This window comes from Falco biarmicus, chromosome 6, assembly GCF_023638135.1.
Source record: "Falco biarmicus isolate bFalBia1 chromosome 6, bFalBia1.pri, whole genome shotgun sequence".
Taxonomy (NCBI): Eukaryota; Metazoa; Chordata; class Aves; order Falconiformes; family Falconidae; genus Falco; species Falco biarmicus.
In genome coordinates, this window is record NC_079293.1 from 73,214,226 (window position 1) to 73,229,513 (window position 15,288).

The 15,288-nt window shown below is 54.6% G+C and overlaps 1 protein-coding gene across 13 annotated transcripts in view; it reads left to right on the top strand.

Annotated features, from left to right (window-relative positions):
* Positions 1-738: 738 nt before the first annotated feature.
* Positions 739-15,288, top strand: part of OTOF (otoferlin) — a 115,821-nt gene continuing 101,271 nt past the window's right edge. For 5 of the 13 annotated variants that reach the window (XM_056342235.1, XM_056342238.1, XM_056342237.1 and 2 more), the window contains exons 1-2: positions 739-1,010; positions 8,403-8,461. In XM_056342235.1, the coding sequence (XP_056198210.1) occupies positions 932-1,010; positions 8,403-8,461 (138 nt within the window). In that variant the 5' untranslated portion in view covers positions 739-931. The remainder of the gene's footprint in view (positions 1,011-8,402; positions 8,462-15,288) is intronic. The other 8 variants (XM_056342239.1, XM_056342241.1, XM_056342242.1 and 5 more) reach the window with 2 other exon arrangements.

The window sequence follows — 15,288 nt, forward strand, 5'->3', positions numbered from 1 at the left end:
TAAACCACTTATATCTGGAAATTCCACTTGGTCCTGTTGAGGTTGAGCGTAGAGCATGGCGAACATGCCGAGCGGAGCATACTGCAGCTCGTATAAGCATGCAGCAGAGCGCAGCACTGCTGGCGTTTGGGCAGCGGCTCTTCCAGGCTGGGATGCCACCAACACCGCCAGGGACTTTCCTGCATCCAGCACCGCGGCAAGACACGTCCCACCCTCTGCTCCAGACTTTATGGTCCAGCTGAAGGGCTGTGCCCCAGCGGCCCTACTACCACAGCCATGGGCTCTGCCGTGTGCTTTTAGCAACGTGTGCCACCTGTGGGCATCGTGGCAGGGACACACACACGGAGAACAGTGCGGGGTCCCTGCGCTGGCTGGCCCTTGGTGGTCCCAGGCAGTGTGGGCTGAGCTCAGGTCTTCCTGCGCACCCCGCACCGTGCGGTACGGTTGGGGGGGGGGGGGGGGGAGGGGGGGTGTTGGGGGTGCACGCTCTTGTCCCAGAGGCTCCAGCTTGCAGATGCCGTGCTGGGGCCGGGGAGATGTGCGGCGCTGCCTCAGTTTCCCCACTCACAACCGCCTGCAACCGGAGCGGGAAGTTCTCTGCAGCCCGCCCCCCCCGCCCCCCCCCCGCCCCCCCCCGCCCCCCCCCCGCCCCCCCAACCACCCGGCTTCCCCGGGGGGTGGGGGTGGGGTGGGGGAGGGTTCAACGGCGAATTGTTGGGGGGGGCACCGCCCCGCGGCTCCGCGCACCGCCCCGCGCACCGTGTTGCACACCGTACTGCACCCCGCCCCGCTCAGCGCACCGCGCTTCGGAGCGCAGCTGGGAGCCCGGCACCGCGCACCGTACCGCACCCCGCGCAGCGCAGCGCCCCGCGCACCGTACCGCACACAGCGCATCGTCCCGCTGCCAGCCGGCACCAGCCCGCTCCGCACCATGGCTCTGCTGCTGCAGCTCCGCACCGTCTCCGGCCTCCGCGGCAAAGCCGACCGCATCGCCAAAGCGGCTTTCCGAGGTAGCGGGGAGGGGGGGGCTGTCGGGGGGGGGTCCCGGGATGGGTTGCTCTCTGCCGCCGCCTCCCCGCCCCCCCCGCCTCGCTTTCCCCTCCACCGGCCGTGCTTAGGTTGGGAAGGGGGGATGCGAGCCCTTAAGGGCTGCCCACCCCTCCTCGACTGGGGCATGAGCACTCCCTCACCAGAGCTGCTCTCCTGGGGTCCCCCTGCCCGCCTGCACCCGGCCTGGGACACTGCAGGTCCCCCATTAACCCCCTGCACCGGGCAGCCCCTGGGCAGGGGGATTCATTCATCCAGGGGCAAGTCCCGGGGTGACAAACTCCCCCCTCCCCCTCCCCGGGAGCAGGACCCAGCCCCAGCCGGAGGTTCCTGCTGTAGGGTCACGGGCTTGGTCATGAAGCTGTGTCCCCAAGAAAGTGTCACTGGCAGGGACAGGAGGAGAACTTGCCGGGTGCGGGAACCTGGCGTGTGCTTGGGTTTCTTCTAAGGATGCTGCAGCCTTGGTTCTTCTGCTTGGATCCACGCCAGCTCCGAAGCAAGCTGCAAAAGGCACAAAAACTCTCCAGCAGTGTGTACCCTCAGCAGCAACCAAACCATTTCCAGGCACCTGGGAGCTTGGGGCAGGCTGGGTGTGAGCCCACGGGATCCATCTTCCCACATGTGGGAGCACACCAGTGTGCAGAGGCAGCTGTGGGATGGTTTGTCGGTGCCAGAAGTGGGGAATAGCTGCAGGAGAGCAGGGGACCAGGTATTTTCATCACCTCCAAGCCAGGGCAGTCAGCACTGTCCGAAGTGGCCCTCCCTGCACTGCCTTAGCGGGTGTAAAGTCATTAAAAAGGTACAATTACCCCTTTACTTTCCTGTCCCTGCCTCCCCGCATCAGCACAGGGGCAGTTAAGTAGCATCTCTGGGAACAGGTCGTGCCCCCCTGCTGGCTTGAAGCCTGGAGTGGCCCCAGCCCTAAGCCACCCTAGGCATCCCCCGCCCCCCCCCCCCCCCCCCCCCCCCGGCAGTGGGGCAAGGGGGTCTGCAGGAGGGCCAAAGGCCACCACGGGTGCTCCCAGTGAGGAGAACCCGTGTTGAGTGTGCCTGGCCCTGAGCCTGGCACCTAATCCTGTTGAACAGGCAGGATCTGTCCCTGCTGTGACACAGAATCACAGAACAGTCTGGGTGGGAAGGGACCTTAAAGGCCATCTAGTCCAACCCCCTGCCACAGGCAGGGCCCCCTCCCCCCAGCCCAGGCTGCCCCCAGCCCCGTCCAGCCTGGCCTTGAGCCCTGCCAGGGATGGGGCACCCACAGCTGCTCTGGGCAGCCTGGGCCAGCGCCTCGCCGCCCTCACAGGGAAGAATTTCTTCCTCATCTCTCATCTACATCTCCCCTCTCTCATGTAAAGCCATTCCCCCGTGTGCCATCGCCACCTGCCCTTGCCCAAAGCCCCTCCCCAGCTTTCTTGCCGGCCCCTTTAGGCACTGGCAGGTGCTCTAAGGTCTCCCCGCAGCCTTCTCCTCCCCAGGCTGAGCCACCCCAGCTCTCCCAGCCTGTCCCCACAGCAGAGACATCTTTGCCTAAGAGCCACTGTGAGACCCTATGGTCCAACCAATGGGCATAGGAATGACACCCACTCAGATGCTCTGAGATCAGCGCTGCACCCACTGTGCTCCTGCTGTGCCCACCTTCTCATGCTCCTGCTAGTTCCTTTGTCAGAGCCCTCACGGGGTGCCAGGACATTTTTCCAGGCCCCCCCATGATCCCATTGCCATTGCCATTCCCCTCCCAGGCATGAGGTGACTTCTGTGTGTTGCAGGATTGCTATTGCTGTCACACCATCCCGGGAGGATGACACTAAACTTCACAGCTGTGTCTCCTTCCCCGGTGCTGAGCCATTAGAAGCTGGTCTCCCATGGACATTTCTTTCCCAGGGGAGAAATTTGGTTTCATCTTCAAGGATGTCTGGGTCAGGATTCAGAATTTTTTTTCCTGGTATCTTGCTGCAGTTGATTTCTGTGCAAAGAGGGGGTTTAGTCTCATGCTGTGCTTGTAGCGGTATTACCGATACGTGCAGGCAGGGATGCCTCTTCCCCTGCTCATGCTGGGCAGGCGCAGAGCTCAGGACTGGGACACCTGATGCTGCTGCCTTCTGCAAGCTTGGGCCTAGAGGAGAGGCTCCTGGTGACCAGACCCAGCAGGGCTGGATCCTGAGGTCATGGGTAGCAATGTCCTGCTGCTAAAAGGGTGGTGGAGGTGGGTCAGGAAGCGATCCCATGTGTGGTAGGGCCAGTGAAGGCAGCAGGCAGGAGGGCCAGGACCAACCCATCCCTCAGATGGAATGGTGGGTAGAGAGGGGTTGGGGCTCATTCCCTGTTCATGCCACTCACTTTGTGTCCAAAACTGCAGAAAACTTGCCTGTATGTGGAACAGCAGTTTAGTGTCTTATGTAATCATTTAGCTCCAAAGCCTCTCTACATCTTACTCAAATTCCTTGCCCCAAAAGGGGAACAAGCAGAGGCAGCTCCATGTCTGCCCTGTGGACAGAGAAGTCCAGGGGCAGATCCCCTGGATACCTCTTTGAGGTGTAGCAGCATCATTTTGGGTTGTGGAAGAGCAGCGAGCCTGGGGTGCTGGCTGATGTGAGATGTGAGTCTGGGACAGGACCTTGCATGGGGGACAGGACCTCGTTCTGGGTGAGGGGACTGCAATTACCACACTGTGAGGATACATAAGCAGTATGATCCTTATGGAAAGGTGATCTTTCTGACACACCATGGATTTCAACAGTTGTATTAATAGTGAGCTAGGAGTTCTTGCATGTTCTCGGTCTTTTCTTGGCATGCTTGGTGGTGCGTGTGAGGATTGGTTTATGCCAGATTGCTGATTGCTTTGGATGAAGCAGGCCTGGGTTCTGCTGGTGCCTGAGTCAGGTCTCAGCGCAGCACAGGTGGGTCTCAGTGCTGGGTTTCAGCAGGTGACACTCAACTCTGAGGATGTACTGCACTGCCTTCTGCATGAAGGCTTTCCTGCCTCCAGGGTGCTTAGGACATGGCTATGATGCTGTTGCGCTGGTGGGTCCATAAGTACACCTGGAGCTGGGAACAGGGTCTGCTCCCCACCTGGTCCCACGCTGGAGGTGGCCATGAAGCATCCCAGCACTGTGGGCACTTGGCATGTGGATGGGGCAAAGCTTCTCCAGTGTTTAATGGATCTGTGGCTCAGGCAATGCTTTGCTGTCCCCTTGGCCCATGAGACTTTGGGAATGGTGGGCAGCAGAGTCATGGTGTGGCAAGTTCAGTGCTGCTATGAAGTTGCATTATTTGTCCTGTTGACTGCCTCATCCTCTCTGGCTGACTCTTTAACCACCTGGCTGCATTTTTGTTGTTTGATTAAAATGGTGCTGTGCCATTGCTGCCCTGATCCCCACCCAGGCTAGCCACAGCTCTTCACTCCAACCGGGGCCCATCCAAACTGCCCTAGAACTGCCCAGCCCTGGGCTAACCCCTGCCATGGGATGGGATGGGATGGGATGGAGACAGGCACATTGGCCTAGAGCCTAGTCCCAGGCTTGGTAGAGCATCCAGCTGTGGACAGTTGGGTTGTGGTACCAAAGTCTGCAGAGGGAAGAGTCTCCTGCCTTTTTCCAGTGACTCTAGAAGAGCTTTAGACCCCTTTAGCGTGGAGTGAGGTGTCCTCCACCAGCCTCACATCCTTCAGTGCTCTTCACAGCAACTCAAAGGTTGAGTGTTGTGCTGATACTTCTCAGCACCCTGGCCTTCCTGGAGCTACTGAGCACCACAGAGAGGGATGCTTTTTGCTAGTCAAGCTGCTATCCAGCCTTCTCCCTCTCCTCACCTGTTGGCAGCACAGCTTGGGGGGTTCAGGCAGAGCTCCCCGAGTGTGTGTTTGCTCATTCAGCCAAAAGCATCTATTATTGAGTGAAAAGAAGTTAAAAAGAATTCAACCCCACTGTGACAGGCTGCCATGTGTGTTTCTGCAGGTGGGCAGTGCTCCGAAACATTGCTCAACTTCAGCTCAGGTGGGAGATTAATAAATCACAACCTTGATAAAAGCGTTCCTGAGAATGGGCTGAGACTGACAGCCGTGTGGGATGACTATGGAATAACGCTGCTCCTCTTCTCTCAGGGATCCCTGCACTCCCAGCAGCCCCCATGAGCCATAGCTGCACTATTTGCATTTTGCAAAGAGGAGAAACTGAGGCACAAACAGGAGCTCCCAGTTCTGGACCGCTGGGAGCAGCCAGGGGGAGGTGCCAGGTTATCCAGCTCCTCTTCTGGAAGTGGAGGGGAGAAGTAGGCTCTGTCCCAGCACTGTGGCCAAAATCCACTCCCACCCCTAAGTATCAGGGAGTTGTCTCCCACTGTGGCATTGGATTGCATGTGTATGTGTGTGTTAATCAACAGGATCCCTCGCAATCAACAGGATCCCTCACCTTTATGACCCTCCCAGGAGGAGGCAGATTTGGGGCTGGTTTTGGACTTCAGGGACTCTAGGGCACCCATCATTCCACAGCAGCCGCTCTGTGCATCCTGACCAGGGCTCCAAAGCCCCCGATCAGTTGCTGTTGCTCTCAACCTCTTTGCTCTGCAGGTGCAACTCAGCTAGGGGTGACTTAGGGGGTTTTCTGCAAATACTTGCTCTTCAGGCTGGCTGCAGGGGAAGAGCAGAAAAATGATGATTTTTCTGCAGCGTGCCCATTTTGGGGGTGTCTGCTGCTGTCCCCTAGCAGGGTCTGAGCTCCTACAGGGTCACTTGCCCACAGCACTTTTAGCATTCTTAGACCAGCCTAATTGCATTTGTGAAGGAGGGGGCCTGTGCCCTGGTGCAATTAGAACACTTGTCAGCTAATTGATCACAGATGGGGTTATAAAGAGCTTCTTGGCGAGGCTTTGTCTCTGGATTAGTGTGTGTAAATGAGGGAGATCATTCATGGATACTCCTGGAGCACCACTGGGAAGATGGATAATGATACTGCTGTAATGAAAGAAACATCACCGTAATGCTCACTGGATTGGGAGGGGACAGGGCAGAGGGGTCCCACCGTGTCGGCTTCTCTTAAGTCTTGCTCTTAGGAGAAATATTTCGGGTTGCAGATTGTCTCCTTTGGAGTGTCTTTCAGATCCTGCTTCCTCCATGCATTCGCTCACAGCTGATTCACCCTCTGACCTGTGCACGTCTCCTCAGTAGTTTGCTCCCATACCTACATGAGGGTGCTCAGCAGCTGCCCCTTGAGCTCACACCAAAGCTGAGATGCTGGCTGTGCCTTTGGCATGTGGTGTCTGTCCCATCACCCAGGAGGCTGTGTGGTCCTAGAATTATCGAATCACACAATGATTTGGGTTGGAAAGGACCTTTAAAGGCCATTTAGTCCCAGACCCTTGCCATAGGCAGGGACACCTTCCACCAGCCCAGGTTGCTCCCAGCCCCATCCAACCTGGCCTTGAATGTTTCCAGGGATGGGGCATCCATAGCTTCTCTGGGCAACTTATGCCAGTGCCTTGCTGCCCTCAGTATAAAAAAAATATTTCTTATATCTAGTCTGAATCCCCCCTCTTTTAATTTAAAACCATTCCCCCTTGTCCCATCGCTACTAAAATGACCACCACCATCTCTCTCATAAGCCCCCTTTAAGTACTGAATGGTCACAATAAGGTCTCCCCGGAGCTTTCTCTTCCCCAGGCTGGGCCACCCCAGCTCTCCCAGCCTGTCCCCACACCAGAGCTGCTCCAGCCTCTGAGTATCTCTGTGGCCCTCCTCCTGCTGGCTCCATCCCAGTGGAGTCATGGTCTTATTTCCCACCGAGGCTCCCCTACCTTGGGTGAGGAGGGGCTGGGCTGCATCCCACTGCACCCTACATCCCACCCCACGGAAAGCAAGGAGGGAGCCATCACTGTGTCCCTTGGCACTGGGAGGCAGGTAGCGTGCATGGGGCGAGGGTGGGCAGCCATCCCATAGCCCATGAAGCTCATGGGTCTCCTCCACCCTCACTTGAAGTTGCCTGGCATGAGATAAATACAGTGCTCTGCCTATATCCCCAAGAAACTCATGCATCCGTGGGTGCCATGATTCATGGCAGGGAACTGGGAGAGTGGTTTGCGATACAGGATGCACCTTTCGGGTTTGCCTTACCCAGGTCAGCTGCTGCAGGCAGCAGAAAGTCTGACAAAATGATTTTCTGGCCTTCCTTGTGTAAGAACTAAATTAGAAAGGGATGGAGCGTTCCCTGCCAAGGGCTGTGTCATCAGGGTACCTCAGTCTTTGGTAAAATAAAGTAAAAGTTGACCTGGCAGCAGCAAGGGACCCTGGCATCCATGTACCCTGGCCTCAGGTTGTCTGTGCAGTGCTGGTCCCAAACCAGACTGACACACAGAGAGAGATGTTTTAAATTACCCAGGAGATAGTTACTTTTCTGGGAAGGGAAAGCCTCAATATGATTCAGTGATTAAATATTAGCATTTTTGTAATTTTTCCTCCTGCAGTGTTATGAACTGGATATTAACTAAAAATATTGATTCCAGGGAGTGTGGGTGGGTGAGGTTATCCCTCAGAGAACAGCTGAAAGCATGGGGCAACCTAGGAGCCGGGATCCTTGGGAAAACCTGATTATTTCAATAACTAATGCACATGCTTGGCTGCTCTCTGGGCTTTCCCTCTGCAGCTGCTCCTCCTCTTACCCTGTCCCTGCTCCCAGCTGACCAGAGGCTTTTGAGGCTCCCCTGCCTGCACAGGCAGAGTAGTCTGAGCATCTCATCCTGCCCGGATCCCTGCCCCGAGGCAGTGGCTGGCATAGCTGGGGCAGTGGCAGTGCAAGGATGTTGCCATCAGGGTGGTTGGACTCCAACGTGAAGATCCTCTGCTCTGTGCAGGAGCTGGGGTGGCTTTCTTGGGGTAGTCGGTCCTAAATCTTACCCTTAGGGTTCCTGCATGCTTCTGGGGTGTGTAGACTGGCATACCAATACCCCTAAGCCTGAGGAGCCCTGGTTCAACTGATCTAAAAGCCGCTGCTGAAACAGCCGCATCCGTATCCCCCTGCTCTGTTTCATCTGCTCTGCAATAGACGGAGCACGACTTCAATATGCCAATTAAGCGCACTCCAGAAAATCCTTCTTAATTAGCTATTAAGCAGGTTAATGTGGTGTTTAGTGCCGGTATGGAGGAGCTGAAGCTGGATTCACCCGCTTGCCTGAGTGTTCTCACACCTTCGCAGATGCCTTTTCCCCACCCCAGGCAATGCCCACAGGCTGTGCTGCACCGAGGCCACCTCTGCAGACTCCGACTCTACGGTCTCGCTGCTGCCGGTGCTGTGCAGCCCCTACTCGTCCCTGCTACCCCAGCTGCCTCACTCCTCACTGCAACCAACCTGCTTCTCCTCTTCCCTCTCCAGGTCTCTCATTCTACACCCGAGTGATTGAAAACTGTGAGGACGAGGCCAGGTTTGATGAGGTAAGAGATGTGTTTTCCTCCTGGTCTGCCTCGCACATCTGGTCTGCTTGCTGTGTCTCCCTGTCCAGATGAATGTCCCCGTTCCCCAATTTGAGTGTGTTGGCATCTTTGTTGTCTGCTCCAGGGTTTCTCCTGGCAGGTACTAAACGGGTCTCTTGTCTGTGTCCTGGCTGGAGCTGAGGACATAGGGTGTCCCACGAGGTGGGAACAGCCCTACAGTCTTTCCCTGGGGTGTGATTAATTAAAAAAATAATAAAAATCCACGTTGTTGGCACTGAAGTGTCAGGAAAAAATGCTTGTCCCCACTGGGCAAATCCTTCTGGGCTCTTGGCTCTCAGTTTTCTTGCCTCAGGGGGGAAAACTTTTTTCACGTCCCCAGTGCCTCAGTTGTTGATGCTCAGCCTGCCAGCCTCCCGCACCCACCTGCATCCCTCCGCTCACGCTGGTAGCAGCCCCACTGATCTGCTTTGGGTGCCGGTTGGGTGCTGTGCCAGCCTTCAGCGCTCAGCTTTGGGCTTGGAAAGGGAGAGAGTAGGAATTGAAACCCGAGTTCTGGGTGGTTTTAAAATACAGCCTTTTCTTAAGCAGTTACCAATGAAATATTCTGAGATGATTGAAATAAGGTCACCCACACAAGCAGGGAATAGAGGTGCTGCTAAGAAGTCACATTCAAAATGGAAATACATTTTCAAAAGAGAATGGATGCTTCCTCTGATTGCTTTGTGTTTCTTGTAGAAGATAACCAGTTCCCAGGGGTGGAAGAATACAAGGGCTTACGAAGAATATTAGGATCTTTAGACTGTTTATTGCTTTATATAGCTTTTTCCACCTTTAGGAAATAAGGTTTCATCCTGGTTCTAGGCATGGGGTAAGTTTGTGGGGTGATTTTCCCCATGGTGTTGCCAGCTTGTGCAGCCAGAAGCATACCCAGATCCACCTTGCTCCTCGGCAGCCCTGGCACACATTAGACCTTGCTCCTGGTTTTAGGGGAGAGCTTAAACTCAGGCTGCCCTAAACTGCCAGGGAGGCTTAAGGGGCAGGGTAAGCCCAGGGCAGGGACAGGGTGGGATCTGCCCCTGATAGCTCCAGGGCTGCACGGGATGGGTGCAGCACAGAGAAGGTGGCTAGAGATGTAGCTCCAACCACATTCCTACAAAGCTGAGGTAGCCAGGGGAAGCTGCTGATGTTAACGGTATGCAGATTTCTATAGATCTGCACACAGCAATTTGTTAATATAATCACTGATTTGAATAACAACCACGGAGGTGCACATTGGCAGAGCTGCTTGCATCTCAAAACCCTTTGTGATTTGAATAAGGAGATCCTTCTCTGCTGAGGCTGTAGGGCTGGAGGCTCCACTTGCTTTCTCAGGCTTAGTGGGATGCCAGACACTGGCTGCTCTGAGTGCTTGGTGCTGCGCGGTGATCTTGGAGCATCCCAGCCAAGCTTGGAGCCCACTGCAGTCCCAGGCAGTGTGAAGGAGAGGATGGGCATTGGTGCATATCAGGAGGACGAGGACTATAAAGCTTAACAGACAGCAGGTATAAGAGCCTTAAGCCACAGGTGTATATATCAGCATGCACCATATTTTCTTCTAGTGCTTCTTACTGCATCTGGGTGGATGAGCCTCAGGCTGTCCCCATCTCTCTGTTTAGATCATGATTATTGCAATTCCTGCTGTGAGAGCCTGGTAGTATCTACAAAGTGAACTGCAGCAGGGTGAGGCAAGTTGATCTGGAGCAACCTTGTGTGTCCGGACCAATCTTTGGGCCCCTCTCATCTCCTTGTGCTGGGTGATAGGTGATGCAAATGCAGCAGCTAGGCTGTACAGCCCCCTGCTCACCCACACTGCAGATACCCTGATTTTCCTCATCAGCACTTGGCTCCAGCCAGAGGAAACTCCAGCATGAATCAGAGGTTACTCTGCACTGGGGACCAAGATCAGCATGGAGCCCTGGCAGAGATGACATGAGGGTGTGCAATTGCTGGCTACTCCGGGGCTTGGGACCTCCCAAACATGAGTGGTTTTAAAGTTAAACATATTCCTAAGTCTTTCCTGTGCCAGTAGAAGAGGGCTCACGCCCTGAACAACTGCCCCACCAGCCAGGCTTTGATCCTCTGGGTCAAGCGAGGTCTTCACAGCATCTAACAGATGAGCTGAGATGTGCGTAGCCGCTCCACAAGGCGTTCAGTTACCTAAATGTGTACTAATGCCAGGTGAGACACAGCTCCTGCTGTAGCACCGTGACCTGACACTATCCCAACTGGCCCAAACCACAACAGTTTGATGTGTTCTAGTGGCATGCAGTGAACAATGCACAGAAAACACAGGAAGCACAGCAGGGGACTGCCGGTGAGATCTGCCTTGCTACAGTTTGGAGGGGAAGGCAAGCCTACATTTCTGGCTTCACCTTTCCAGCTTTGCTGGGGGCGTGCTGAGAATTCAGCCACGTTGGCAAGATTTGCCTGTGGGCCATGCCTCCTGTACGGGTGGGAATGGGGAGGCTGCTGCTTGCCCTTTTCTGTAAGAGCAGTACTGCTGGCACACACTGGGAGGCTGAATGCCAGTCCCTGCCCCTCCACAGCTGGAGGGAGCTGCCTTTAGGAGGAACAGGCTGGGTCCTCGCATAGGTGCATGCTGCTCGTTGTGTAGGGCAGAGCACAAGCCACACCAAAAGATGGCAGAGATGCAGTCCTTTTCCCTCTTCCTCTATTAAATCTCTTGTTATCTCTTGCTGCTCTCTACAGCTGCCTGGGAGGGGGCTGCAGCCAGGGGGGTCCATCTCTGCTCCCAGGACACAAGCGATAGGACAAGAAGAAATGGCTTCAAGTTGCACCAGGGCAGGTTTAGGTTGGAGATTGGGAAACATTTCTTCACCGAAAGGGTGTCCAGCACTGGGACGGGCTGCCCAGGCAGGTGGTGGAGTCACCATCTCTGGAGGTGTTCAAAAAATGTGTAGATGTGGCACTCAGGGCCATGGGTTAGTGGTGGGCTTGGCAGTGCTGGGTTAATGGTTGGACCTGATGATCTTAAAGGTCTTTTCCAACTAAGCGATGCTATGATTCTATGACTCCCTGGTGCAATGGCCATGGACAAGAAACCTGCTCTGAGTTCAGGAGTGTGTCTTGTGCTGCCTGGAGTAATTAGCTGATGGGGCTATCCAGGAAAGCAGGTGTTTCCCATTGAGAGTACACACAAGGCAAGACATCATGCCATTGATGACAAGCCCAGTTTGAAAATTTTACTGAATAAATTTTTATTATTGCATCACTGCAGCACTCAATGCTTCCCCAGCTGTTCCCCCTGTATGGGGCTATCCCACAGGCAGAGTTTGCAGGGAGGTGATGTGTCCACGTGGTCTGTCATGCTTGTGATACCCAAAATTGATCTGTCTTCTTGATGAGCCCTGATGGCTGGAGCAGTATCACGGGGTCTGCTCAGGGGCACTGCAAGTGTGGGACAGTCAAGGATGAGCAGGATGGTCTGCCTGCCCTCCCTCTGCAGAAGCAGTTTTATTCCCTCTTCAGCTCCCTAGTTCTTCAGTTTTGCAATGAATTCAGTACCAGTGGGGTGAGAGGTGGGGTGTTACTCCATGCTACTCGCCTGTTACCTGTGTGCCCTCCCAGTGCTCAGGTGGCTCTTTGCACTGATCATTTATGAACGAGAAGCTTCAGAAATTACCTTGTTACCTTCTACTTTTCCCTGAAATGGGGTAAAATGGTGACCTTGTGTCTGAGGAGTGACTTGGTTGGGGGGATGCCTCATCCCCCATGTGGGGAAGGCTTTGGAAGCTGAGCTGGCTGATCTCTCATTTCTGTGAGGGCAGACAAATTGGGGTGAGGATGAAGAAGATGCTCCCTGCCTCATCTCAGAGCTGAGGACAAACAGAAAATTCACATTAGGTTCATGTAAAGCCAAAGTTCATTTTGACAGCACTAATGAGGGCATTGGCTTTCCCTGCCACCGCTTAACATTCATGAGGGCCCGCTACCAGGCTGAATTTGGGCTGCACCAGTAGTTTCCATTTGTTTGGTTTCACTCTATTTCTTTTGCAATTATTTTTATTCATTGCTTAATGAATTATGCAAAACCTGTGCTTCTCCAGAGCCTGGGGCTGATGAGCTGCTGGCTATTCCGAAGGGTATATATGGCACTACGGCTGTATTTTACTTAATCAGGAACTGCCAGCACCCCAAAGGGTTTCTTCCTGGAGGGGCTTGTCCTGCAGGCACCCAGCACAGGAGGGAAGGGGACTCCAGTGCTGGTGTTGGGCATGGAGAGCTGTGGATGAGTCCTGTGTGGTCTTCCTTGCCTGCATTCAGTCTCTCCTAAAGGGACCAGGACAGGCTTAGATGCTGCTGCCAGTACAGTCAAGACCCACAGTTACAGCCTTGACCCGAACATCTGGAAATGCCCCTGATTAGTGAGGCTTGGAGATGACAGGCAGGATGAGCATCCAGCCAAGGTTCCCAGGTGCTACAGAAAAAAGGGAGATATGACTTAAAAAGGGGAGAAATGGCTTGAAAAGGGGTGACATAGCTTAACAAGGGGAAACATAGCTTGCAAAGATGCCCTCCCAGCTTCCTTAAAGCTGTCTAGCTGGATGAATCTGGCTTCTGCATTCTGCCAAAACGTTTCTCTGCTTCCACCTCTTTTTTTTCTTCCCTTTGTTGATAAAAACAGCTAAAATTGACCCAGCAGATATCACTTGCTTAGCTTTGCACAGGGCTTTTCTTAAAAAGGCTTTTAACAATAAAACCAGTAGGGAGAACAAACAGGCAGCCAGGCAGGGAATGAGGAAGAGCAATGAAAGCGCGGCAGCCTGTGGAAGCGACCCCGGCCATGGCACTGTGCTGTGGTGGACCTGCTGCCGGGTCGGTGCTGCTGGCATTCCCTAATGGGGCTGGTGGGGAGGGAGCCCACAGGTGGTCAGGATGGTGCTGAGTCCCCGTGCTGAGAGCTGCTTGCTCTCAACTTGGCTATCAACAGTGGTGCAGGCACTCTGAGATGCTCCTCCAGCTGTACATCCTCTCCCTAGCCTTCCTCTTCCACGTCTGGCACACAGCTGGACCCAGCCGTGATGGAGGGTACAGGCATAGCTGTCACCCAGGGCTGGTTTTCTCCTGACATAGAGCAGATACAGCAGGGGGGAGCAGGGGTTCCTCCAGCCATCCCATTATAATACACAGTCATCACAAATGTCTGGTAGCTCAGGACCACAGCACCCCAGGGAGGTGGGGCTGGGCAGGGACCCCCGGGACCACCCAGCCCACCCTGCTCAAGCAGGCTCTCCTACAGCAGCTGCACAGGATCACATCCAGGTGGGCTCTGGACGTCCCCAGAGAAGGAGACTGCGCAGCCTCTCTGGGCAGCCTGTCCCTGTGCTCTGGCACCCTCAAGGGAAAGAAGTTTTTCCTGCTCTCCCCACGGATCTCCCCGTGCTGCAGTTTGTGCCCGTTGCCCCTTGTCCTGTCGCTGGGCACCGCTGACAAGAGCCCGGCCCCGGCCCCCTGACACTGGCCCTTAAGGTACCTGTGTGCATCGCTCAGGTCCCCTCTCAGCCTTCTCCTGCCCAGGATCCTGTTCTTCCTTTTCTGTGCTTCGCTTGAACCTTAAATGCAGTCTGGTTGCCACTTCTCTTCGTTTGGTGCATCACACTTATCTTTTATCCCATGACTGTGTCCCCCATACCTTTTCCTATGTGAAATGTGAAGCAAGAGCAAGTTTATAGAATCAGAGAACCACAGAATGGTTTGGGTTGGAAGGACCCTTAAAGACATCTAATCCCACCCCCAACTGCCACGGGCAGGGCCCCCTCCCCCCAGCCCAGGCTGCCCCCAGCCCCATCCAGCCTGGCCTTGAGCCCTGCCAGGGATGGGGCACCCACAGCTGCTCTGGGCAGCCTGGGCCAGCGCCTCGTTGCCCTTAGCATAAGGGATTTCTTCCTCATCTCTCATCTATATCTCCCCTCTTTCAGCTTAAAACCATCACCCCTTGTCCTATTGCTACAGGCCCTGCTAAAGAGTCTGTCCCCCAGTTTCTAGGCAGATTATTGAGAAGGAATGAAACTAGTTTGCCGATTATACTATTACTTTAATAGTGATGTAGTACTGAGATCATGCCATGGCTGGAGGGATTTTTGATGGATATGAGGTCATCAGTCCCAGGAGATGAGCTATGGAGAACTGGAGAGCTGGGGAAACTGTGAGGGTCAGATGTCTACCACAGTGACATATGAGCAACTTTCTGACTTGGAAGGAGATGGAGAACCTCACAGGTGGATGATTTGGGATGAGCCACTGTCCCCATGGCAGCATGCAGCACCTCTTGGAATGTGTCCCTCAGATGTGAAGTTAAGGTTTATCGTGAGTTTTTTAGCTGGCGTCCACATGGCATGGATGTTTTGCAAAATCCTTGGATGTTCATCTCTCTTTAAAAATGGACTTGAAAGGTTGAGTGGAGCTGCTGCTGCTGCCAGGGGAGGAGGGATGGATGGTTGTAGTCTCATTCCCTTGGCTTCCTCAGCACCGTGGCCCATCAGACCGCATAGCTCCATTGGATAAAAGTAAAGTCCATGGTTTTCACCCTGCTAGCTAACTCCAGCACTCATCCTGAAGCCAAGTGGCCGTTGCGAGCTTCTCTACTGATACAAGCCACGTTTTAGCAGCAGCCTTCCAGCCTGCCCCTGCCGCACAAGTCCTCTGCCATGGTCACGGTCATGGATGAACAGGGTCATGGATAAACACCATGAAGAGCAGCCATTCAGTGCAGCCTGTTGCGAAAGTTGGACTCACTGGGTCTGAGATGACAGACAGGTCATTTCCAC